Here is a 26,275-nt window from a genome sequence, read left to right on the forward strand (position 1 = left end):
GGGCCATAAAAAAAATTCTGCATGATTCCTAGATTTTCATATGTTATAGTTCATGGCATGTGCTGAATTCGGGGAGACCAGCTCCGAGCCGCATAAAATTTAGTTGGACCATAAAAAATGACCGAATGAACAATAGTAATCACTTCACCATAACATTATTTTTTGTCACGGCCCAAAAATTACCGGTCGTGATGGCACCTAACTCAACCCGCTAGGTAAGCCAACTAATAGAAAAATACAACTCAACTATGATTATAAGATAACAGAGAATAGATAACTGAACATTTACAAACTTATCCAAGAACTGGTAGTACGACTCATGAGCTTCTGAGACTTGAAATTTACAAAGTTGGTACAAATAAATACATGTTCTATTTGAAAGATACATAAACAGAATAGTAAAATGTAAGCTGCCATGGACAAGAGGCAGCCAAATCCGGAATGCGCGAACATCTTCAGAATCAGCACCCGACCTCACAGCAGCTCAGCTCCAGAAATCTGTATACATCGTACAGAAGTGTAGTATCAGTACAACCGACCCCATGTACTGGTAAGTATTTTGTCTAACTTCGTCAAAGTAGTGACGAGGCTTTTAGTTAAAAGATGCTTATTGTTATAACTTATACATTAGATTAACAGTAAAAGCACTTCAAAGCATAATAGATAAAAGTACCGTACACAACTCTGCGAGACAGTGAACAATTACTAAAAGGAATCACAGTAGAAGATTTACAATCTTTCCTAATACGAGAAGTATATCTAAGATATTAAGTCAAATGGCACGGAAACACCCTTCGTGCTTCTATCTCTTCCTCACCATATATAAATAATTTAAGTGACAAATCAATTAGCAAGGCAACACCATTCATGCGTTCAACTTATTCTTCCAAATGTACGTGTAACAGAACCAACCGGATAGCAGAAATTACAAAGTAGGAAATATGCAAGTACAACAATGGACAAGGATACACACGTGGCAACAGTAAAAGACTAAGAAAAGCACGTGAGTAATAACAACCTTTGGAAAACAAAGAATATCAACTTCAATTAACTAGCATATTGGAGGCCTAAGTACAAATATAACAAATAAGATGGAAATATATGGTCTTCGATTGACAGGTAAGGGCATGAATGGATAACATGGTGGAAGGCTTATACTAAAGTGCAACAGAATAGATATAACATGAGTATAATTATAAAAGCAGGAAATAGGCATGATTTTTGCAAGTTAAGCAAATAGAAGGTATGAGCAACGCAACAACAATTGAAATAAAGATCAATGACAGAACAATAGCAACAAGTCACATCAGGTCTATAATTATGACAATAATAGTTCAAGGTAAAGACATGAATGTATACACGAAAAACTGATATCAAACATAATGCATGCCCCTCATCCTCGCCTGCACGCACACATCGTGCCATGACCTCACAATAATACGCAATCATAACAATATAAATGAAATGGCACGGCATCACCCTTCGTGCTTTTACTCTCAAATGATATGGCACGGCATCACCCTTCGTGCTTTTACTCTCAATAATGGTACGACATCACCCTTCGTGCTTTATACTCTTCCTCACATGATAATGAATATAAAATGGCACGGCATCACCCTTCGTGCTTTACACTCTTCCTCACATGATAATGAATATAAAATGGCACGACATCACCCTTTGTGCTTTACTCTCTTCCTTACCAAGCATAGGAATATCAATAAAATGGCAAGGCAGGAAGTATAAATAACATTGAGGAGAGTGTTCAAACGAATATTCCACACAAATTCTCAATCATTGCTTTCCAAGCCAACAATGATTCAATGAACCCTCAAGGGACATATAATTCAAGTACTTCCACAAATCTCACAATTTATCAGCAACACAAGTATGGAATCTAGCATCTCAAAATATCGGTTGTAGCAATGTAGAAATGATTTCGCATAGAGATGACCGAATTAGACACATCAATGTATTCTCAGAATTTTTGTTAGGTTTGATCAAGTTATAATAAGCTAAGTCTTGATTTTTATCATCTAATATTATGTTCTTAGCATTTAAGAGTCAAGTAAGGCATGAAGCAGGAATGTCACGAAATTCTACAAACACAAATGTAACATAATCCATCCCTCCCCCCGAGTATGATTAACCCTTGCACATACATATATGCTCATCACCTCATATATGTATTACCCCCGCATGTAGCAAACAATAACAAATAGGAGGAAAAACTCGCTCAAAAAAGTTAGACAAAATACTTACCTCAATTCTGCTAACTCAACACTCAAATTTAGCTTTTCCTTTACAAATTCACCTCCGCTCAATGTGACGAACCGGCCAGTCGTCTTAAGAATTTATACCCCGATCCCCTATTAACTGCTTTCCCCCAAGTTTATTTATGCTAATGTGATTTGCTGGGATGTTTGGTTTTGAGTTTCGGAGAGTTTTGGGACACTTAGTCCCTAAATGAGAGCTTAGGTATTGGAAAGTTGACCGTAGTTGGAACAGTGTGAAGACGGCCTCGGAATGGAAATCCAACAATGTTTTCGCTAGCCCCATTGGGTGATTTTGGGGTTAAGAGCATGTTCGGATTGTGTTTTGGAGGTTCGTAGCTAAATTAGGCTTAAAATTTCGAAAGTTGAATTTTAGAAGTTTCCGGTTCGATAGTGAGATTTTGATCACAGGCTCGGAATAGAATTCCGAGAGTTGCAGTAGTTCTGTTATGCATTTTGGATATATGTGCAAAATTTCAGGTCATTCGGACGTGGTTTGGTTGAGTTTTTTATCGAAAGTGTATTTTTGATAATTTTGGAGTTCTTAGGCTTAAATCCTTGAGTAATCCGAGGTTTTGATGTTGTTTTCGGTGTTTTAAGGATTGGTACAAGTTTGGATAGTATTTTGTGGCTTGTTAGTGCCTTTGGTTGAGGTCCCGGGGGCCTCGGGATGATTCTGGATGGTTGATGGAAGAATTTTTTAAGTTAAAAGATTGTTGGTTCAGCTGGTACCAGTCATAACCACACCTGAGTTTGGGTTCCGCAGGTGCGGAGCCGCAGAAGCAGCGTAGAGACCGCAGAAGCGGATTTTTGGCTTTCGTTCAGGTTCCGCAGATGCGGAAGGTTCACCGCAGAGGTGGTTGCGCATCTGCGAAATGGTGATCGCAGATACGATTTCTGGGCATTTAATAAAAGTCGCAGATGCAACATGGTTTCTGCAGAAGCAGGACCGTAGATGCGGAAATCGCTGGGCAGAACATATAAATAGTTGTCTTCGCGAATTTGAGGGATTCTTTCACCATTTTCATCTGGGTTTGAATCTTTTGAGGAAGATTTTTGAGGAAAACATAGGGGAATCACTTGGAGGTAACGTCCTTGACTTCATAACTCGTTTTTATGTGATTAAAGACCTAATTAGTGGTGAGAAATTTGGAAAAAATGGGTAATTAGGGCTTGAGTTTAAGAGGCTTTTAATTGAGGATTTGAAGGGTCATTTGGACTCTGATTTCAGTGTTCTTGTTATGTATAGACTTGTGAGAGTACGAGATTTCTAAAAATATAAATTTAACACGATTCCGAGATGTGGGCCTGAGGGGCATTTTGGTCATTTTACTTAATTTCGCGTATTAGCTTAGAATTTAATTGTAGAATCAGTTACTTGAGGTGTTAATTATAATATGCAATTGAATTGAATAGATTTGGGCCATTTGGAGTCGGATACTCATGGCAAAAGCGTGGTTTCAAGTTGATTTTGAGCCAGTTCGAGGTAAGTGGCTTGTCTAACCTTGTGGGGGTACCTTCCCCTTAGGATTGGTATATTTGGTAATTGAAATGCCTTGTACGTGAGGTGACGAGTGCGTACCTGTGCTAATTGTTGGAAATTCGGTTTTCTTAAGTAATTACTAGTATGTTTCCTTTCCTGTTTCTATTTCTTGCACTATTAAGCATATTGTTAGCTTAGGAAAGCATGTCTAAGTGACTTAATTTGCTTTATTTGATTTAACTAGCCTTACTTGAATTATCTGCAGCATGCTAGGCTAGAATCACTTGTTGCCTTAATATGAAATCTTGTCATTTCTGTATATCTTCCTGCTGTTGCTGTGTATTTATTTTGGGACTACAGGTTAGATTCCCGGTAGATCCCTTTGCACATTTACTTTGGGACTACGGGTTAGATTTCTGGTAGATCCCCCTGCATATTTACTTTGGGACTACGGGTTAGATTCACGGTAGATTTCCCTGCACAGTTATATGGAACTACGGGAATGCACCTGGTAGATTCCCCCAGTACTGGGTAATTACATTTGGGACTACGGAACGGGATTCCGGTAGGTCCCCACGCACTATGAGTTGGACTACGGGACGGTATCCCGGGAGATCCTTCATATATATATATATATATATATATGATGAACTACGGGACGGTATCCCGGGAGATTCACTGGATATGTAAAGATGGGACTACAGGACGGTATCTTGGGAGATCCCCGATTGTTACTATTGGTGCTGAGCTGTATTTCCTTTCCATGTTTACCTTGTTCTGTATAGTTATTGTTGTTCTGTTCACCATGTGTTATTTTATTGTTGTGCTTCTTTATAATGTCCCGTTCTATATTGTTAATTTTTGTATTTTATTTAACCTCAGTAGGGTCCTGACATTCCTCGTCACTACCCAATCGAGGTTAGGCTTGGCACTTACTGAGTATGGCTATAGTGTACTCATGCCCCTTCTGCGCATGTTTTTCATGTGCAGATCCAGGTACCACTAATCAGGCCTACTATCGTTGAGGGAGGCGACTGCTTAGAGACTCTGAGGTACATCTGCTGCGTCCGCAGACCAAGGAGTCCCTTTCTATTCCTGCCTTTAGTATTTAGTGCTTCTTTACTTTTCTGTTCTTTATTACAAATTCCGGAGTTAGAGCTATGTAGTGTTTCTTTTCTTAGCTTGTGATTCATGGGTTTTAGGGTCTTGGATTTATGTTTGGTGTTGAGAGTTAAACATGGTGTATGCCGAGTGGCACATTTACACATTGTTATTGCTTTATTTCTATTTTTAAATTGTTTTACTTCTGCAAGTTTGGTTATCTTATGCAAATTTAGGCTTACCTAGTCGTAGAGACTAGGTTCCATCACGATGGTTCGCGAAGGGCGAACCGGGGTCGTGACAAGTTGGTATCAGGGCTCTAGGTTCATAGGAGTTATGGATCACAAGACGGTTTATTAGAGTCCCGCTGATCGGTACAGAGACATCTGTACTTATCTATGAGAGGCTATGTAACTGTTAGGAAAATTCCACTTCATTTGATTTCCTTGTCGTGCGATATTTTGACATCACCATTCTAAACTTCTGTCTTTTATTCTCTCACAGATGGTGAGGACACGTGCTACCCGAAATGATCAGGCACCCGCACCCCTATTGCAGCTGTCAGAGGCCGGGGCCGGGGTAGAGGCCGAGGACACACACGTAGTGCAGCTAGAGCACCTGCGCGAGCTGCCACCGAGGTACCACCAGCGGATCCAGCCAGAGTCCAGGCACGTGACACACCTACTACTATTACTACCACACCAACACTTCAGGAGACTTTGGCGCAGTTCATGAGCATGTACACCACTTTGGCTCAGGCAGCGTTGTTTCCCCTTGCTGCAACTACTCCCAGGCCAGGGGAGGAGCACAGACTCCCGCCGCCCGCACTCCTGAGCACCGAGTGCATGTTGAGCAGGTCCCTGAGATTATTCTTGTATCGTCTACAATGCCAGCTCAGCCCGAGGACAGGGCAGCTGCTTTTGAGGATGAGCAGTTGAGGCTTGAGAGGTTCAAGAAGTACAAGCCTCTTGTATTTAGTGGTCTAGCATCGGAGGATGCTCTGGGATTTCTTGATGAGTATTACCGCATTCTCCGTACCATGGGTATCTCAGGATCGAGCGGGGTTTCTTTCACTACCTTCCAGCTTCGAGGAGCCGCCCATGAGTGGTGGCGCACCTATGAGCTAGATAGTCCAGATGAGACTGCTTCATTGACTTGGACTTAGTTTTCAGATCTGTTCCTGAGGGAGTATGTTCCTCAGAGCCTCAGGGATGCATGGCGTGCAGAGTTTGAGCATTTGCGCCAGGGTGCTATGACTGTTTCAGAGTATGATGTCCGTTACACCAATTTGTCTAGGCATACACCAGCCTTGGTTTCTAATGTTCGCGAGAGAGTTTGCCGGTTTATTGAGGGCCTTACTCCCAGCATCAGATCTAGCATGGCTCGTGAGTTGGAGATGGATATTTCTTATTAGCAGGTGGTGAGCATTGCTAGGAGGATTGAGGGTATGCATGTTAGGGAGAAAGAGGAGAGGGAAGCCAAGAGGTCTCGAGAGTTGGGCCATTATTCTGGTGCCCGTACCCCAGCTGCAGGTCGTCATGGTAGGGTTTATATGAGTCGTCCTATTCATTCAGCTCTTCCAGCAGACAGTAGTGTTCCAGCTCCTCCTAGACCTCAGGAGCCTTATTATGTACCACCGATATCTAACGCGCCTCCTACGCGGGGTGCTTTCAGAGGTCAGTCCAGCAGACCTAGCCTGAGCCAGTCACATCCACCACGTCCTCCCAAATCTTGTTTTGAGTGGCGACACATGCCATATGGTGAGGGATTGCCCCAGACTTGGGAAGGGTGCACCTCCACAGACTTCTCAACCACAGTGTGCCCCATTCTCAGGCTATGGTTACAGCTCCAGTTGCTACCCCACCTGCTCAGCCAGCTAGAGGTGGAGGTTGGGGAGGTAGAGGTCGCCCTAGAGGGGGAGGCCAGGCCAGATACTATGCGTTTCCTGCCCGTACCGAGGTTGTTGCCTCCGATTCTATCATTATAGGTATTATATTAGTTTGTCACAGAGATGCATCGGTTCTATTCGATCCAGGATCTACTTACTTTTATGTGTCTTCTTATTTTGCTCCGCATTTGGGTGTTCCCCAAGATTTCTTGAGTTCCCCTGTTTATGTTTCTACTCTAGTGGGAGATTCTCTTGTTGTGGACCACATTTATCGGTCGTGTTTGGTTGCTCTTAGTGGTTTTGAGACCAGAGTCGATCTATTGTTACTTAGCATGGTTGATTTTGATATTATCTTGGGCATGAACTGGTTGTCTCCCCATTATGTTACTCTTGATTGTCATGCCAAAACTGTGACGCTGGCTATGCCAGGTGTACCACGTGTTGAGTGGAGGGGTACTTTAGATTACGCCCCCTATAGAGTTATTTCTTTTCTTAAAGCTCAGTATATGGTTGAGATGGGGTGTGACACATATTTAGCTTATGTGAGAGATGTCAGTATTGATACCCCTTCAGTTGATTCAGTTCCAGTAGTATGGGATTTTCTCGATGTGTTTCCAGCTAATTTTCCAGGCATGCCGCCTGATAGAGATATTTATTTTGGCATTGATCTGTTGTCGAGCGCTCATCCCATTTCTTTCCCTCTGTATCGTGTGGATCCTCCTGAGTTGAAAGAGTTGAAAGATCAGTTATAGGAATTGCTTGATAAGGGTTTTATTCGACCCAATGTATCACCTTGGGGTGCTCTTGTCTTGTTTGTGAAGAAAAAGGATGGTTCTATGCGCATGTGTATTGATTATCACTAGTTGAACAAGATTACAGTGAAGAACAGTTATCTTTTGTCTTGTATTGATGATTTGTTGACCAGCTTCAGGGTGCACGGGTATTTTCTAAGATTGATTTGTGCTCAAGTTACCATCAGTTGAAAATTCGGGAGCCAGATATCCCGAAGATTGCTTTCAGGACTCGGCATGGTCATTACGAGTTCCTTGTTATGTCATTTGGGCTGACCAATGCCCCAGCAGCCTTTATCCATTTGATGCATAGTGTGTTTCGGTCGTATCTTGACTCGTTCGTCATTGTCTTTATTGATGATATTCTGGTGTATTCCCGGAGTCAGGAAGATCATGAGCAGCACCAGAGGACTGTTCTTCAGACTCTGAGAGAGAAGAAGTTATATGCTAAATTCTCGAAATGTGAGTTTTGGTTGGATTCAGTGGCATTCCTAGGCCACGTGGTATCGAGTGAGGGTATTCAGGTGGATCCGAAGAAGATAGAGGTCGTGCAGAGTTAGCCCAGACCATCATCAACTACCGAGATCCGCAGTTTCCTTGGTTTGGCTGGCTATTACCGTCGTTTTATGGAGGGGTTTTCATCGATTGCAGCCCCCATGACCAAATTGACCCAGAAGGGTGCTCCGTTTTAGTGGACAGAGGAGTGTGAGGCGAGCTTTCAAAAGCTCATGACAGCTTTGACCACAACCCCAATTTTGATACTGCTTATAGGTTCGGGGTCTTATACGGTCTATTATGATACCTCGGGAGTTGGCCTGGGAGCGGTGTTGATGTAGGACGGTAGGGTGATTGCCTATGTGTCCAGACACTTGAAGATACATGAGAAGAACTACCCTGTTCACGACCTTGAGTTAGCTGCCATTGTTCACGCCCTGAAGATTTGGCGCCATTGTTTATACGGGGTTCCCTGTGAGATTTATACTAACCATCGGAGCTTGCAGCATTTGTTCAAGCAAATGGATCTAAATTTGCGCCAGAGGAGGTGGTTGGAGTTGCTAAAGAACTATGATATCACTATTTTGTATCACCCAGGCAAGGCTAATGTGGTGGCCGATGCTTTGAGTCGCTGGGCAGAGAGTTTAGGGAGTTTGGCTTATTTACCAGCATTAGAGAGGCCTATGGCAATGGATATTGAAGCCTTAGCCAGCCAGTTTGTGAGATTGGATCTTTTGGATCCCAGTCGGGTTCTAGCTTGCGTGGTTTCTCGATCTTCTTTATTTGATTGTATCAGGGAGCGATAGTATGATGACCCTTATTTGCTTGTCCTCAAGGACAAGGTTCAACACGGTGATGCTAGGGATATGACTATTGGTGATGATGGGGTATTGAGGATGCAGGGTCGGATTTGTGTACCCAATGTTGAGGGGCTTCGGGAGTTGATTCTGGAGGAGGCATATAGCTCGCAGAATTCTATTCATCCGGGTGTCGCGAAGATGTATTAGGATTTGAGGCAGCACTATTGGTGGAGGCGGATAAAGAAAAATATAGTTGGATTCGTAGCTCGGTGTCTCAACTGTCAGCAGATGAAGTATGAGCACCAGAGACCGGGTGGGTTGCTTCAGCAGATAGAGATTTCGGAGTGGAAGTGGGAGCGGATCACCATGGACTTTGTAGTTGGGCTCCCGTGGACTTTGAAGAAGTTTGATGCTATTTGGGTATTGTGGATCGGCTGACCAAGTCCTCTCATTTCATTCATGTGTGTACTACTTATTCTTCGGAGCGGTTGGCGGAGATTTATATCCAGAAGATTGTTCGTCTGCATGGTATTCCAGTTTCCATCATTTCAGATAGAGGTACCCAGTTTACATCACGGTTCTGGAGATCCATTCAGCATGAGTTAGGTACTCGGATAGAGTTGAGTACAACATTTCACCCTCACACGGACGGACAGTCCGAGCACACTATTCAGATTCTTGAGGATATGCTCTGTGCATGTGTGATTGAGTTTGGAGGGTCTTGGGATCAGTTCTTTCCATTGGCGGAGTTTGCTTACAACAACAGCTATCAGTCCAGCATTCAGATGGCACCATATGAGGCTTTATATGGTAGGCGGTGCAGATCTCCGGTGGGTTGGTTTAAGCCGTGTGAGGTCAGACTATTGGGCACAGACTTGGTTCAAGATACTTTGGAGAAGGTTAAGGTGATTCAGGATAGACTCCGTACAGCCCAGTCCAGACAGAAGAGTTACGCAGACCGGAAGGTTTGCGATATTTCCCATATGGTTGGAGAGCGGGTTCTGCTTCGGGTTTTGCCTATGAAGGGCGTTATGAGGTTCGGGAAGAAAGGGAAATTGAGTTCGAGGTTTATTGGCCCTTTTGAGATATTGAGGCGTGATGGGGAGGTTGCTTATGAGCTGGCCTTACCTCCCAACTTGGCAAGAGTTCATCCGGTATTTCATGCTTCGATGCACCAGAGGTATCATGGCGACCCGTCGCATGTGTTGGATTTCAGTCCAGTCCAGTTGGACAAGGATCTATCTTATGTTGAGGAGCCAGTGGCAATATTGGACAGGTAGGTTAGAAAATTGAGGTCAAAGAACATTGCATCGGTGAAGGTTCAATGGGGGGCCAGCTGGTCGAGGAGGTGACCTGGGAGACCGAACAGGATATGTGCAGCTGTTACCCTCATATTTTCACTACTTCAGGTATGTCTCTATGATCGTTCGAGGACAAATGAATGTTTAAGTGTAGGAGGATGTGACGACCCAGCCGGTCATCTTAAGAATTTATGCCCCGATCACCTATTAACTGCTTTCCCCCAAGTTTATTTCTACTAATGTGATTTGCCGGGATGTTCGATTTTGAGTTTCGAAGAGTTTTGGGACACTTAGTCCCTAAATGAGAGCTTAAGTGTTGGAAAGTTGACCGTAGTTGGAACAGTGTGAAGACGGCCTCGGAATGGAAATCCAACAATGTTTTCGCTAGCTCCGTTGGGTGATTTTGGGGTTACGAGCGTGTTCGGATTGTATTTTGGAGGTCCGTAGCTAAATTAGGCTTAAAATGTCGAAAGTTGAATTTTGGAAGTTTCCGGTTCGATAGTGAGATTCTGATCCAAGGGTCGGAATGGAATTCCGAGAGTTGCAATAGTTGTGTTATGTCATTTTGGATATCTGTGCAAAATTTTAGTTCATTCGGACGTGGTTTGGTTGAGTTTTTGAACAAAAGCGTATTTTTGAGAATTTTGGAGTTCTTAGGTTTAAATCCTTTATTAATCCGAGGTTTCGATGTTGTTTTAGGCGTTTTAAGGATTGGTACAAGTTTGTATAGTGTTTTGTGGCTTGTTAGTGTCTTTGGTTGAGGTCCCGGGGGCCTCGGGATGATTTCGGATGGTTGATGGAAGGATTTTTGAAGTTAAAAGATTGCTGGTTCAGCTGATACCTGTCATAACCGCACCTGCGGTTTGGGTTCCGCATGTGCGGAGCCACAGAAGTGGCATAGAGACCGCAAAAGCGGATTTTTGGATTTCCTTCAGGTTCCGTAGATGCGGAAGGTTCACCGCAGATGCGGTTGTGCATCTACAAAATGGTGATCGCAGATGCGGTTTTTGGGCATTTAATGAAAGTCGAAGATGCGAGGTGGTTTCTGCAGAAGCGGGACCGCAGATGCGGAAATCGCTAGGCAGAACATATAAATAGTTGTCTTCGCGAATTTGAGGGATTCTTTCACCATTTTCATCCGGGTTTGAAGCTTTTGAGGGAGATTTTTGAGGAAAACAGAGAGGAATCACTTGGAGGTAACGTCCTTGACTTCATAACTCGTTTTTATGTGATTAAAGACCTAATTAGTGGTGAGAAATTTGGAAAAAATGGGTAATTAGGGCTTGAGTTTAAGAGGCCTTTAAATGAGGATTTGAGGGGTCATTTGGACTCCGATTTCAGTGTTCTTGTTATGTATAGACTCGTGAGAGTACGAGATTTCTAAAAATGTAAATTTCACCCGATTCCGATATGTGGGCTCAAGGGACGTTTTGGTCATTTTACCTAATTTCGCGTATTAGCTTAGAATTTAATTGTAGAATTAGTTACTTGAGGTGTTAATTACAATATGCAATTGAATTGAATAGATTTGGGCCATTTGGAGTTGGATACTCGTGGCAAAAGCGTGGTTTCGAGTTGATTTTAAGCCGGTTCAAGGTAAGTGGCTTGTCTAACCTTGTGTAGGGGACCTTCCCCTTAGGATTGGTATATTTGGTAATTGAAATGCCTTGTACATGAGGTGACGAGTGCGTACTTGTGCTAATTGTTGGAAATCCGGTTTTCTTAAGTAATTACTAGTATGTTTCCTTTCCTGTTTCTATTTCTTGTACTATTAAGCCTATTATTAGCTTAGGAAAGCATGTCTAAGTGACTTAATTTGCTTTATTTGATTTAACCTGCCTTACTTGAATTATGTGCAGCATGCTAGGCTAGAATCACTTGTTGCCTTAATATGAAATCTTGCCATTTCTGTATATCTTTCTGTTGTTGTCGTGTATTTACTTTGGGACTACGGGTTAGATTCCCAATAGATCCCCCTGCATATTTAGTTTGGGACTACTTTTTTGATTCCCGGTAGATCCCCCTGGACAGTTATATGGAACTACGGGTATGCACCTGGTAGATTCCCCCAGTACTGGGTATTTACATTTGGGACTACGGAACGAGATTCCGGTAGATCCCCGCGCACTATGAGTTGGACTATGGGACAGTATCCTAGGAGATCCTTCGAATATATATATATATATATATATATATATATATATATATATATATATATATATATATATATATATATATATATATATGATGAACTACGGGACGGTATCCCGGGAGATCCACTGGATAGTTACTATCGATGCTGAGCTGTATTTCCTTTCCATGTTGACCTTGTTCTATATAGTTGTTGTTGTTCTGTCCACCCTATGTTATTTTACTATTGTACTCATTTATATTGTTCCGTTCGACACTATTAACCCTTATATTGTATTTAACCTCAGTAGGGCCCTTACCTTCCTCGTCACTACCCAACCGAGGTTAGGCTTGGCACTTACTGAGTACCGCTGTGGTGTACTCATGCCCCTTCTGCGCATGTTTTTCATGTGCAGATCCAGGTGCCGCTAATCAGGCCTACTATCGTTGAGGAAGGCGACTGCTTAGAGACTCCGAGGTACATCTGCCGCGTCTGCAGACCAAGAAGTCCCTTTCTATTCTTGCCTTTAGTATTTAGCCCTTTTGTACTTTTCTGTTCTTTATTACAAATTCCGGAGTTAGAGCTATGTAGTGTTTCTTTTCTTAGCTTGTGATTCATGGGGTTCCGGGTCTTTGATTTATGTTTGGTGTTGAGAGTTAAACATGGTGTATGTCGAGTGGCACATTTACACATTGTTATTGCTTTATTTCTATTTTTAAATTATTTTACTTCCGCATGTTTGGTTATTTTCCGCAAATTTAGGCTTACCTAATCGTAGAGACTAGGTGCCGTCACGATGGTTCACGGAGGGCGAACCGGGGTCGTGACACTCAGCTCAATCTAGCCAAAGACGACTTGAATACATCACACAATGCAAGAGAAAATAATTTCAATTAATAAAGCTGTGATTTTTATTCAGTTTCTAAAAAGTCAATAAAAGTCAAACCCCAGGCCCGTCCGGTCAAACCCCGGGTCCAAGGGTAGGTCTTGACTACCCATAGCCTCACGAGTCCAAATATGTGTTTTGCTTTCAAATCCGAGTCTTATTCGACTCTCAAATCCCAAACTTTTATTTTTCAAAACTTTGACAAAATCACCAAATTTTTTCATAGATTTCTCATGAATTTGATGTTAAATCTTTTATAAAATCATGAAATATAGTTGAAAATTGATTAGAGGCACTTACCCAATGATTTGGTATGAAAATCCCTTTAAAAATCACCTCACATCGAAGCTAGGGTTAAAAATATATGAAAATGATGCAAAAACTCGGAATTCTCAGCATTTAACAGGTTGCAGATGTCGCATTTGCGACCCTCACAAATGCGAACTGGAGGGCCTCCTGCTTGGGTCGCAATTGCGACCCTTCACTTTGCAAATGCGAAGGCAAAAGTTCGCAAATGCGGCAGAGTTCTTCGCAAATATGAACTCTGGCCAGCAGCCTAGACTTCGCAATTGCGATAGCTGGTTCGCAATTGTGGCTGTCGCATTTGCGACAAAAACATTGCAAATGCGATGACACCAACACAAGCAATCAAAAACTATGAAAAATCGTTCTGAAACCAATCCGGAACTCACCCGAGCCCTCAAGGATCTATACCAAATATACACACAAGTCTAAAAACACAACATGAACTCGCTCGCGCGCTCAAATCATCAAAATAACTTCTAAAACCACGAATTGGATACTCAAACGCATGAAGATCAAACTTTAAACTTCAAGAACTTCTAGAATCAAAACCAAGCGTCCGAACTATATCAAATCAACTCCAAATGCCAAATTTTGCAGGCAAGTTCTATATGACAAGATGAACCTACTGAAGGCTTCAAATCATGTATAACAACCTCGAAACGACGAATCACTCCTCAAGTCAAAATGAATGAACTTTGAAACTTCAACTTCTACAACCAATGCCGACACTTATCAAATTACCTCCAATTGACCTCAAATTTGCACACAAGTCACATTTACCATTACGGACCTATTTCAACTTCCGAAATTAGAATCCAACCCCGATACAAAAATTCCACTCCCGATCAAACTTCCCAAAAATCCAACTTTCGCCATTTCAAGACTAATTTGACTACAGACCTCCAAATTACAATCCAGATGCGCTCCTAAGTCCAAAATCACCCAATGGAGCTAACAGAACTGACGAAACTCCATTCCGAGGTCAAATGCTATAAAGTCAAACTTGGTCAATTCTTCCAACTTAGAACTTAAATCTCGAAGGTCATTCTTCTAAATCGATTCGAGATAACTTGAAAACCAATACCGACAATTTACGCAAGTCATAGTACAGGGATACTCGAGCCCTCAAAATATCGAGCGAAGTGCAGATACTCAAAATGACCAGTCGTGTCGTTACATTTTTTATTTAGGGTCATAAAATAGGAATTCAACACGATCCTAGATTTTTGTGTGCAATAGTCCTCGCCATCTGCATGAATTTGGGCGACCGACTCCGAATCGCCTAAAATTTACGGGACTATAAAAAATAACCTAATGAACAATAGTCATTGTTTCGCCATAACCGTTACTCATTTTTTAGCATTTTGAGGCCATAAAACATGAATTCGGCACGATTCCAAGATTTTCGTGTGCTACATTCTGCGCCATTTGCATGAATATGAGCAACTGACCTTGCATCGCCTAAACTTTTACGGGACCATAAAAATGACCTAATGAACAATAGTTATCACTTCGCCATGATTGTTCCTAATTGTTTTGTTATTTTAAGGCCATAAAACAGAAATTCAGCACAATTCCCAGATTTTTGTATGTTATAGTTTTATAACCTGGATTATTTTATATACTTATTAATTGTGATATTAGAAAATTAATTTTTATTTTTTTTGTAGTTACTGAGTCATATACTAAGGTAGCCAAAGAGAATTTAATATAATATATAAAATATTGTAATAGTTAATTTGCCAGCGGATCAAGTCTCATTAAATATAATGGTTGGATAATCATGGGCTTAGATAATAAAAGAACCCGGCATAGACATCCCAAGTCCCAACTTCTGCCCACGTTTAAGAGAGTACTAGGGCATTGAAATATTCTTATTCCAGTAATGAAGAGAAGAAGCAAAATAGATTAAGAACATCGGGAATATTGACGGCACTTCAGAAAGCTTTTATTGTGAAGATCTTTTACAACTTTATAGGACTCCAGGTATGAATATTAATTTTAACATACACTTTGAATTTATTTTGTCTAGTATAAAAGTGATGGCAAAATAAAGTGTATAAGCCAATGATTAAGGTGATAATTACAGGACCAAATATTATAGCAATAATTCGTAAGCCTGTAAAATTATATAGCGGGGATTGCAAACTAAGAACTGATCTATGAAAGAGTTATTTGGGCGTTACTGTCTTAGAATATTGGTGGCTAAAGGATGATTAAATATTATTGTTGGCATAGCAAGGTTAATAGGCTATATTTTAAGGTAATATAATTAAGTTAATTTGAGTTGAGAAATTAGGAGCAGTAACAATTCATTGTCTTTTACTATGGTAGAAAGAATCCAAGTAATCAAGTAATTTATATTTGTCTATCCTCTTACTCTTCAGTAGTGTATTGAACTAATATGAGTAATATGAGTACCATATATATGTTGACAATAATTAAGACAAGGATGTGGAGAAATTATTATGGTAATGAACAAGTAGTGATGAGAACAATGAGTAGGAATTTAACTATCACATGAAAGTTATTAGACTTTGTATGTTAGAAAGAAAAACAAAGGTATAAGAACGTGAAGTTCTTCTAGGACGTTACCATTACGGCATTACAGTGCCTCATTTGACATTTAATTGTGCGCAGACTTTTATTAATTAGACCGGGGGATGAATTCAATTTTGAATTGTCCGAAAATTATAGAAATTATTCATTGGCGTTCTAGAAGTCGCAAGGTCTTGTCATTGGCGAGGTAAGTGAGACTTTAAGCTTTGATGCTTGCATTTTTCAAAACCCGTTTTAAAAATAAGTTTTGTCTGTCTGGTCCATGTGTTGGGACGAGCGTGCGCTTGGCAAATTGGTGGTCTTTGACCAGCCGCAAATATATATATTATTTTCTAAAAAGCTTAAATTGTTTAATAAGTGATTTAAGGTTTACTGTGGTGTGGCGTAGCCTCGTGCTATGGCGTTAAGGCATTAGAAATTATTTCTTCGCAGCCGTAATAGATTTGGGGCATTGTGTATGCCGTCGTTATATATCCGGGGCATTGTGTATGCTGTCGTTATAGATTTGGGGCACTGTGTATGTTGTCGTTAGAGATTTGGGGCATTGTGTATGCCGCCGTTATATATTTGGGGCATTGTGTATACTGCCGTTACAAATTTGGAGCATTGTGTATGCTGTCGTTATAGATTTTGGGCATCGTGTATACCGTCGTAGTAGATTTGGGGCATTGTGTATGCTGCCGCGGACTCGTTGGGGTGTTTGGTTAATTTCCTGAACTGCCGTTAATGACAAGTCCTTAGTATATATTGTGTTGAGATATATATAGTATTGTTGTTGAATAATTGTTTGTACCTTATAGAGTAATTACATGGTGAAAGAATTTATGTGCATATTATTTATGTGCTCTTTGTATATTTGTATTTTCTAACACTTGTTCCAGAGGTATTCAGAGTGGCGGGTCAATAATCTTACTGGGTTATATTTACGTATAACTCACTCTTTATTTGCATGTCCATGCAGATATTGTTGATGACAACGAAGCTAGTGGCTAAGGAGTTCGCTAGAGTTGATTCAGTTATTGAGGTGAGCCGCCGCATTGTTCGTGGAGGCTTCGAAAAAGTCTTAATTATTTATTCATATGATGTCTTTCGTAGTTCTCTTAGATGCTCCATGGTCAAGTGTGTAATTTGGGATAGAATTTCATTGTAATGTTTTAAGATATTAATTGTTCGTAATAGTTATCAGATTATTTGGATACTTATTTAGTTAATCAAATGCTACAAATTAATGGCTAAGGTATGAAGATATAGTTCGCCTGGCGGGCGGTGTTAGCTGGGTGCCGGTCACGTCTAGGGGGTAGTTTGGGACGTGACAATAGTCTACGTCATTCGCATGAATTCGGGCAACCAGCTCCGAATCGCCTAAAATTTTGGGGGACTATTAAAAACGACCTAATGAACAATAGTCATCAATTTGATGTGATCGTTTCTCATTTTTATGGCATTTTAAGGCCATAAAGCAGGAATTTAGTACGATTCCCAGATTTTCGTGTGCAATAGTCCACGTCATCTACATGAATTTGGGCGACCAACTCCGAATCGCCTAAAATAATGCGAGGCCATAAAAATGACCTAATGAACTAGTATTCTCTTCGCCGTGACCATTCCTCATTTTTTGGCATTATAGATCCATAAAACAGGAATTCAGCACGATTCCTAGATTTTCATGTTCTATATAGTCCACGCCATCTGCATGAATTGGGGCGACCGATTCCGAATCACCTAAAATTTTGTGGGATCATAAAAAATGACCTAATGAACAATAGTCAGCACTTCGTCACGACCGTTCCTCATTTTTTTTTTTGGCATTATAGGGTCATAAAACAAGATTCAACACGATTCTCAAATTTTTGTACTATAATCCATGCCATATACATCAATTCGGGCGACCGACTACGAATCAACTAAAAAATTTTTGGACCATAAAAAATGATCTAATGAACAATAGTCTTCACTCCGCCATGACCTTTCCTAGATTTTTCGCATTTTAGGGCCATAAAAGAAGAATTCAGTAGGATTCCCAGATTTTCGTGTGCTATAGCCCATGCCATTTGCATGAATTCAGGTGACCATCTCAGAATCGCCTAAACTTTTGCAGGACTATAAAAAATGACCTAATGAATAATAGTCATCACTTCGCCATGACGGTTCCTCATTTTTTTGGCATTTTAAGGCCATAAAATAAGAATTTAGTATGATTCTCAGATCTTCATATGCTATAGTCCACGCCACATGCATGAATTCGAAAGACCGACTCCGAATCACCTAAAATTTTACAGGACCATGAAAACGAATTAATGAACAAAAGTCATTACTTCGTCATAACCGTTGCTCATTTTTTGGCATTTTAGAGCCATCAAAATAGAAATTTAATGCAATCTCAAGATTTTCATGTGCTATAGTCCACACTATCTGCAGGAATTTGGGCAACTGACTCCTAATCGCCTAAAATTTTGCGGTACCATAAAAAATTTCTGAATGAATAATAGTAATCGCTTCGCCATGACCGTTCCTCATTTCTGGCATTTTAGTGTTATAAAATTGAAATTCAGTATGATTCTAAGATTTTTGTATGCTATAGTCCACGTCTGTAATACCCCATTATTTTAAGTGAGGGCATATTAGACATTTATAAAATAATTTAAATCCCAAAAAAAAGAACTAACAAATAAAACACAACAAAACAAAAAAAAAAGGGAAAGGGATCCCAGCACAAAAGGGCTGAAGCCCACTCTCTGAACAAAAAAAGAACAAAACAAAGGTTATGGAAGGGGAAAGAAGCAAAAGCTTCAGCAGAACGAAAAAAAAACGAAAAAAAAAGCAGAGAAAGAAAGAAGGAAAAGAGAAAAGAAGGAGGAAGAAGTGGGTGTACTGTATTGGAGCCATAGCTATAACTGTTGAGGAATCTTAAGCACTAATTGCCTCTTACGGGTATCACTTGAACTTTTTCTTCTGGTAGATTTTAATTTCGATTCTCTTGACTGGAAGATCTACAGAGTAATAGAAATTACACTAGTTCATTCACACAATTGAGAATTTTCTTCCTAAAGAACCAATAGAACTATGAAATTTGGAGTAATAAGTTATAGGAATAGGTTGGAGTTGAATAATTAGTAATTACTCATATGTGGGTAAATATAAATCCACAAATTAAGATCCAAACATGAACCCCGATGATTGGGTATTCTAAAATAGCTATGAATTAGCCTAAATAAGGAAATTAACATGAGATCGATATTATGTAATTATATATTGATTGGAGGAATTTGTACGAGTTGCTTGAGGTGAAGCAGTTGGTGTTTCGGCACGAGTACTGTGAGTAGTAATCTTACGCAATTTGTGTTTTCATAACTTGCATGATTTACACATAATTTTTAATATGAATATGTTACCGATTATTCTGAGTTGCATGTGGGACAAGTCTTTTACTCGATATGATACCGAAATAGTTATTTGAGAAAATTACCGTTGTTTTAAATATTTTCGTTGTCACTAGATCTGTTTTATCGTTACTTAAATTTACTGTTATCGAAAAGAAATTATATGATTTGATAAGAACCGAAATGCCCTATATTGTTTTAAAATATTTTCTATGAGTATATAAAAATTACAGAGACAAGTATAAATGGGAGAAGACATTGAAGGTTCCTGTAGCTAACGGCGGGTTCGTTAGACCTGGTGCACCTTGTAATTGTAGATTACCATTATATCCCTCGCTAGTGGGAAGGTAGAACTTGCATACCATTACCGATTTCCCTCGAGTAGGGACTACCGTTATATTTGACTTCTTGCGAAGAAGTCCACAGTTATACCGATTACATGATCCGTTCATTGAAACCTCCCAAATGTGAATATTGATATTAGACAGTGGTTACCGAGCTTATTACCGAACTGTTAATTGTATTATACTACATGAAAAGCATGACGAGACTGAAAATTATTTATTGTTTCTGAAAAGGCATTTTTATGTTATTTTCTGTTTGATATACTAGCATGTTTTCTGACTTGTCCCCAATAAAAATGGTTGTGGTTAAGTGTTATTACTCACTGAGCTAGCGATTCATTCCCCGCTAATTTTTTTTACCGAGATAGTAGTTGACGTAAGTGAGGATTCGTTAATTAGAGCGCATAGGTTGATATTTCTCGGTGAGCCTCGCACTTGTTCGCGTGGGCAGAGATTTTATTTATTGTTATGGTCTTTTCATTGAACTCTTAGAGTCGCTCCATAGTCATTATTTTTGTGACGTGAGTATTCTTTTGTTATTATAGTCTTATGTTGAGTATCGTTCTCATTTATCATAGTTGGAGATAAATTAGTATTTCTAGTAGTTAGTTGGTGGTTTAGTTATGGTGGAGACTTGTATTGGTTAATTGACAAGTTGTCAATTGTTTGGTATGATATTAGGATGTTTGGTTATTGATTTGAGATAGGAAAGTTTTTGGGATGGTCCAAAAAACAGGAAAAACTCTGTCCGATTTTCTGTAAAATTACCGATGAGGCTTACTTGGGAGCACTTGCTCCTAAGCGCCGGTCACAATCCAAATTGGGTCGTGACAAAGTTGGTATCAGAGCTTAGGCTTTAAGTGCCGAGGCATGGAGCAATGTTTAGTAGAGTCTTGTTCATGGGTATGTAGGCATCCATACTTATGATCTTGAGGCTACTGAACATCTAGGAATGTTTTCCTTTCTTTCATTTTTTGATCGTGCGTTGAGATAACTTGAGATTGACTTTGGAATATTTATTTCGCATATGGCTAGGATACGCACACCCTCATCTGTTGGACTTGGTGCTACCCGGGGTGGCGGTCAAGTTGGGGTTCATCAAACTAGAAGACAGACTGCTCCTCAACCTCAAGTTGGGAACATGGGTCAAACCCAAGCTGTTATGCTAGATCAAGTGCAAGAGCAGGGAATTCAGAACGCTCCACCACCAGTGCCAACTGTTGTACCTACTATTGCCTTACCTACAAATGCAGTGGCAAGGTTATTGAATGTGTTAGAGGCATTGGTGCCTACTCAGGACGGAAGTTCAGCTCCTCAAGCTACCTTACAGACACAAGCACCTACACAGACTCAGCCTTTCGGGAATAAGGAAGTATCCCTACACGAGTTCCTGAAATTGAAATCACCAAAATTCACAGGTTCTGATAATTCAGCAGATCCTCAAAGTTTCTTAGATGGGACACTCAAGGCATTACGTGCTCTTGGATGTTCTAGTGAGAGAGCCGTGGAGCTCGCAGCATACAAACTAGAGGATATGGCCAACACATGGTATGAAACGGTATTGCTAGGAAGGCCAGCAGGAGTACCACCACTAACATGGGACGAGTTCACTAAGTTGTTCAAGAATCATTTTCTTCCAGACAGTCTGATGCAACAATATGCTAGAGACTTTGAGAGATTGGTTCAGACTCCAGATATGGATGTGTCAACATATAACACTAAGTTCTATAAGCTAGCTATATATGTTTCTCACTTAGTGCCTACCGAAGAAGCTCGAGTTCAGAGGTTTGTTGATGGATTGGTTGGCTGTCTATACACTGCAGTAGCCCCACAGATGAAGACTTTATCCTACTTTGATGTAGTCGACCTTGCTAGAAAGATTGAAAACAAGGGATGTGAGGAGCGTGCAACTAGTGATTTAAGTAAGAAGGCCAAGACATGAGGGGCTTTCAGTGGTGGTTTTAGTGAAAATAGAAGAGTAGGAAATCAGGGACAACAACAACAGCAGGGTTCTCAAATAGGGACTCACATGTCTACACAGTCCACATACAGACCACATTACAGACAAGGTAATAGGGGACCATTATCTTCCGAACATCGTAATTCTAGGCAGATATATGCCACTACTCCAGTCTGCCAGACTTGTGGTAGATCAAATTTGGGCCAATATAGTGTTCTAACTGGAGAGTGCTTTCGGTGTGGCCAGTTGGGACATCACTTGAGGGATTGCCCTCAGCCTCCGATAAATTTCAACCAAGCTTCTATTCAGTCAGCTGCACCAACTCAGACTACTCATAATACTTCAGGTGCTATAGGTACATGAAATAGAGGTCGAGGTGCTGGAGAACGTGCTACTATGAATCAAGGACAAGGCAATGCTGGTAGAGGTCAGACGAGAGTTTTTGCATTTACTAGACAGGATGCTCAGGCCTCGAATGCAATGGTTACAGGTATTCTTTCTGTCTGTTCATTTGATGCACTTACGTTGATTGATCCGGGATCTACTCCCTCCTATGTGTCCTCATACTTTGCATTGAGATTTAGTAGACAACCCGAGCTATTGAATGATCCTTTTCTAGTTGCTACTCCTGTTGGAGAGGCTCTATTAGTTGAATACGTGTATAGTGCTTGTCAGATTCGGGTTGAGGGTAGAGATACTCTAGCTGACCTTATTGTACTTGATATGATTGACTTTGACATGCTGATGGGAATTGATTGGTTATCTTCTTGATATGCTATAGTTGATTGTCATGCAAAGATAGTTAAGCTTGAGATACCAAATGAACCTAGTTTTATTCTAAGAGGGAGTCAGGTTCCAGAGACTTGCAAAATTGTATCTTTTATGAAGGCTCAATGACTTCTGAAGAAAGGTTGCTTGGGTCTTTTAGCTATTGTAAATGACACAAGAAAGGAAACAGTTAGTATAGAAAATATACCAGTAGTAAGAGAATTTTCTGATGTATTTCTTGAGGATTTACCAGGATTGCCTCCAGTACGAGAAATAGACTTTGCTATTGAATTGCTACCTGACACATAGCCCATATCGATACCCCCATGTCGAATGGCACCAGTAGAGTTGAGGGAACTAAAGCAACAATTACAAGATTTGTTAGATAAGGGTTTTATTAGACCTAGTGTCACTATGGGGTGCACTAGTACTATTCGTAAAGAAGAAAGATAGATCCCTGAGATTGTGCATTGACTATAGGCAGTTGAACAAGATAACAATACGCAATAAATATCCTTTTCCCCATATAGATGACATGTTTGATCAGTTACAAGGAGCCGCCCACTTTTTAAAGACTGACCTCCGTTCTGGTTATCATCAACTTAGAATCAAAGATGAAGATATTTCTAAGACTGCTTTCAGAACTCGATACGGGCACTATGAGTTCCTTGTGACGCCTTTCGGGCTGACTAATGCTCTAGAGGCATTCATGGATTTAATGAATAGGGTGTTCAAGCCATTTCTAGATAGATTTGTAATAGTATTTATTGATGATATCCTGATATATTCTTATAGCCAAGGAGAACACGAGGATCACCTCAAGACTATATTGCAGACATTGCGAGAATATCGGCTTTATGCTAAGTTCTCGAAGTGTGAATTCTGGCTAGAATCGGTATCATTTCTGGGACATGTTGTATCTAAAGATGGAATTATGGTAGACCTTAAGAAGACCGAAGCTGTGCAGAAATGGCCCAGGCCTACTTTTCCTACAGAGATTCGCAGCTTTTTAGGCTTAGCAGGCTATTACAAGCATTTTGTGCAGGATTTCTCCAGAATAGCAGTGCCACTGACCAAGCTAACACAGAAAAATGCAAAGTTTCAGTGGATGGAGGAACGTGAACAGAGCTTTCAAAAACTCAAAACATGTTTGACAACTGCACCAATATTAGCCTTACCATCAGGTTCTGAAGGATTTATAGTATTCTATGACGCCTCGAGGGTGGGATTAAGATGTGTTCTCATACAAAATGATCGTGTTATAGCTTATGCTTCAAAGCACGAGCAAAACTATCCTACACATGATTTGGAGATTGTTGCAGTGGTATTTGCTCTAAAAACTTGGAGACATTATCTATACAGTGAAACTTGTGAGATTTATACTGACTATAAAAGTCTGAAGTATATCTTTCAGTAGAGAGATCTAAATCTTTGGCAGCATAGTTGGATGGAACTAATCAAAGACTATGATTATTCTATTTTGTATCATCCTGGAAAAGCCAATGTGGTAGCTGATGCATTGAGTAGAAAATCTATAGGGAGTTTGGCACATATAGCCCCTACAAAGAGACTTTTGGCCAAAGATATTCAGAGACTAGAAGATACAGGTATCAGATTTAGTGCCGGAAATTCAGAGGTATTGTTGGCTTGTGCTCAAGCTAAGTCTTCATTAGTTGAGCGCATTAAGGCCACCCAATATGAGGATGAACGATTATGTAAATACAGAGATGAAGTCTTAGCTAGTAAAAGAAAGGATATGATTGTTAAAAGTGATGGTGTTCTTCGAATGGGTGACAGGCTATGTGTAGCAGACATAGATGGGTTGAGACATGCTATTCTTGAAGAAGCCCACAACTCTAAATACATTATACTTCGTGTATCCACAAAAATGTACCATAACTTGAAGAAATTTTATTGGTAGGAAGGTATGAAGAAGGATGTTGCTAACTTTGTTTCTAGTTGTTTGACTTGTCAGCAGGTCAAGGCTGAGCATCAACGACCCGTAAGACTACTACAACAAATTGAGATTCCAGAGTGGAAATGGGAAAGAATTACTATGGATTTTGTCACCGGTCTACCACGAACCCTTAGAGGTTATGACTCGGTATGGGTGATTGTAGATCGACTGACGAAATCAACACACTTTTGGCCGGTAAAGACTACATATGGTGGAGTCAGGTATGCACAGATATTTATGAACGAAATTGTCTGACTTCATGGAGTTCCAATATCCATCATCTCTGATAGAGGATCACAATTTAAATCGTTTCAAGAAGCATTGGGTGCACGAGTAGATCTTAGTACTGCATTTCATCCACAGACAGACGGACAGTCTAAACGTACTATTCAGATCTTGGAGGATATGTTGAGAGCTTGCATTCTTGAGTTTAGAGGTAGTTGGGACACTTATATACCGTTAGTTGAATTTTCTTACAACAATAGCTTCCAGTCCAGCATTCAAATGGCATTGTACAAAGCATTGTATGGTAGAAGATGTTGTTCTCCTATCGGATGGTTTGAAGTTGGTGAGACTAACTTATTGGGACCCGACTTAGTACAAGAAGCAATGGACAAAGTCCAGTTGATCAGACAGAGATTGCTTACAGCTCAAAGCAGACAAAAGTCTTATGCTGATAAGAGAAGAAGAGAGTTAGTGTTCACAATTAGAGACAAAGTGTTCCTATGAGTCTCTCCTATGAAAGGTGTGATGTGGTTTGGGAAAAGAGGCAAGCTGAGCCCCAGGTTTATAGGACCGTATGAGATACTAGATCGAGTGAGAGTTGTGGCTTATCGTTTGGCACTTCCTCCCGAGTTGTCCTTTATTCATCCAGTGTTTCATGTCTCAATGCTATGAAAATGTATATCAGACTCATCTCATGTTCTTGAAGTACCAACTATACCGCTTGATGAGAAGTTGTTTTACGAGGAGGAGCCGACGGCAATTGTTGATAGACAAGTAAGAAAGCTACGGTCAAAGGAAATTGTGTTCGTTAAAGTTTTATGGAGAAATCATACCATTGAATGAGCTACTTGGGAGGTAGAAAAAGATATGCAAGCGAAGTATCCCCATTTATTTCAGGTTATAGGTACGTACTCGAGTTAAATTCGGAGACCGAATTTCATAAGGTAGGGAGGATGTACTACCCCAATATTTTAAGTCAGGGCATATTAGACATTTAGAAAATAATATAAATCCCAAAAAAAAGAACTAAAAAATAAAACAAAACAAAACAAAAAAAAGGGGGAAAGGGATCCCAGCACAAAAGGGCTAAAGCCCACTCTCTGAACAAAAAAAAAGAGCAAAACAAGGGTTATGGAAGGGGAAAGAAGCAAAAGCTTCAGCAGAACGAAAAAAAAAAACGAAAAAAAGCAGAGAAAGAAAGAAGGAAAAGAGAAAAGAAGGAGGAAGAAGTGGGTGCACTATATTGGAGCCATAGCTATAACTGTTGAGGAATCTTAAGCACTAATTGTCTCTTACGGGTATTACTTGAACTTTTTCTTCTGGTAGATTTTAATTTTGATTCTCTTGATTGGACGATCTACAGAGTAATAGAAATTACACTAGTTCATTCACACAATTGAGAATTTTCTTCCTAAAGAACCAATAGAACTTTATGAAATTTGGAGTAATAAGTTATTGGAATAGGTTGGAGTTGATAAATTAGTAATTACTCATATGGGGGTAAATATAAATCCACAAATTAAGATCCAAACATGAACCCAGATGATTGGGTATTCTAAAATAGCTATGAATTAGCCTAAATAAGGAAATTAACATGAGATCGATATTATGTAATTATATATTGATTGGA

The 26,275-nt window shown here is 40.2% G+C and overlaps 1 protein-coding gene and 1 long non-coding RNA gene across 2 annotated transcripts in view; both read left to right on the forward strand.

Annotated features, from left to right (window-relative positions):
- The window catches only part of LOC142170805 (uncharacterized), a 37,821-nt gene extending 24,885 nt beyond the window's left edge, over window positions 1-12,936 (forward strand). Inside the window, exons 2-3 of the long non-coding RNA XR_012700387.1 lie at window positions 4,744-4,805; window positions 12,676-12,936. This is a non-coding gene — a long non-coding RNA (uncharacterized LOC142170805). The remainder of the gene's footprint in view (window positions 1-4,743; window positions 4,806-12,675) is intronic.
- Window positions 12,937-22,091: 9,155 nt separating this feature from the next.
- LOC142170491 (uncharacterized) lies at window positions 22,092-24,384 on the forward strand. The gene is made up of 3 exons (XM_075232413.1): window positions 22,092-22,453; window positions 23,259-23,833; window positions 23,975-24,384. The coding sequence occupies exons 1-3, from the start codon at window positions 22,092-22,094 to the stop codon at window positions 24,382-24,384; spliced, it is 1,347 nt and encodes a 448-aa protein (XP_075088514.1).
- Window positions 24,385-26,275: the final 1,891 nt, after the last annotated feature.

Source organism: Nicotiana tabacum, chromosome 16, assembly GCF_000715075.1.
Source record: "Nicotiana tabacum cultivar K326 chromosome 16, ASM71507v2, whole genome shotgun sequence".
In the NCBI taxonomy this organism is placed as follows: Eukaryota; Viridiplantae; Streptophyta; class Magnoliopsida; order Solanales; family Solanaceae; genus Nicotiana; species Nicotiana tabacum.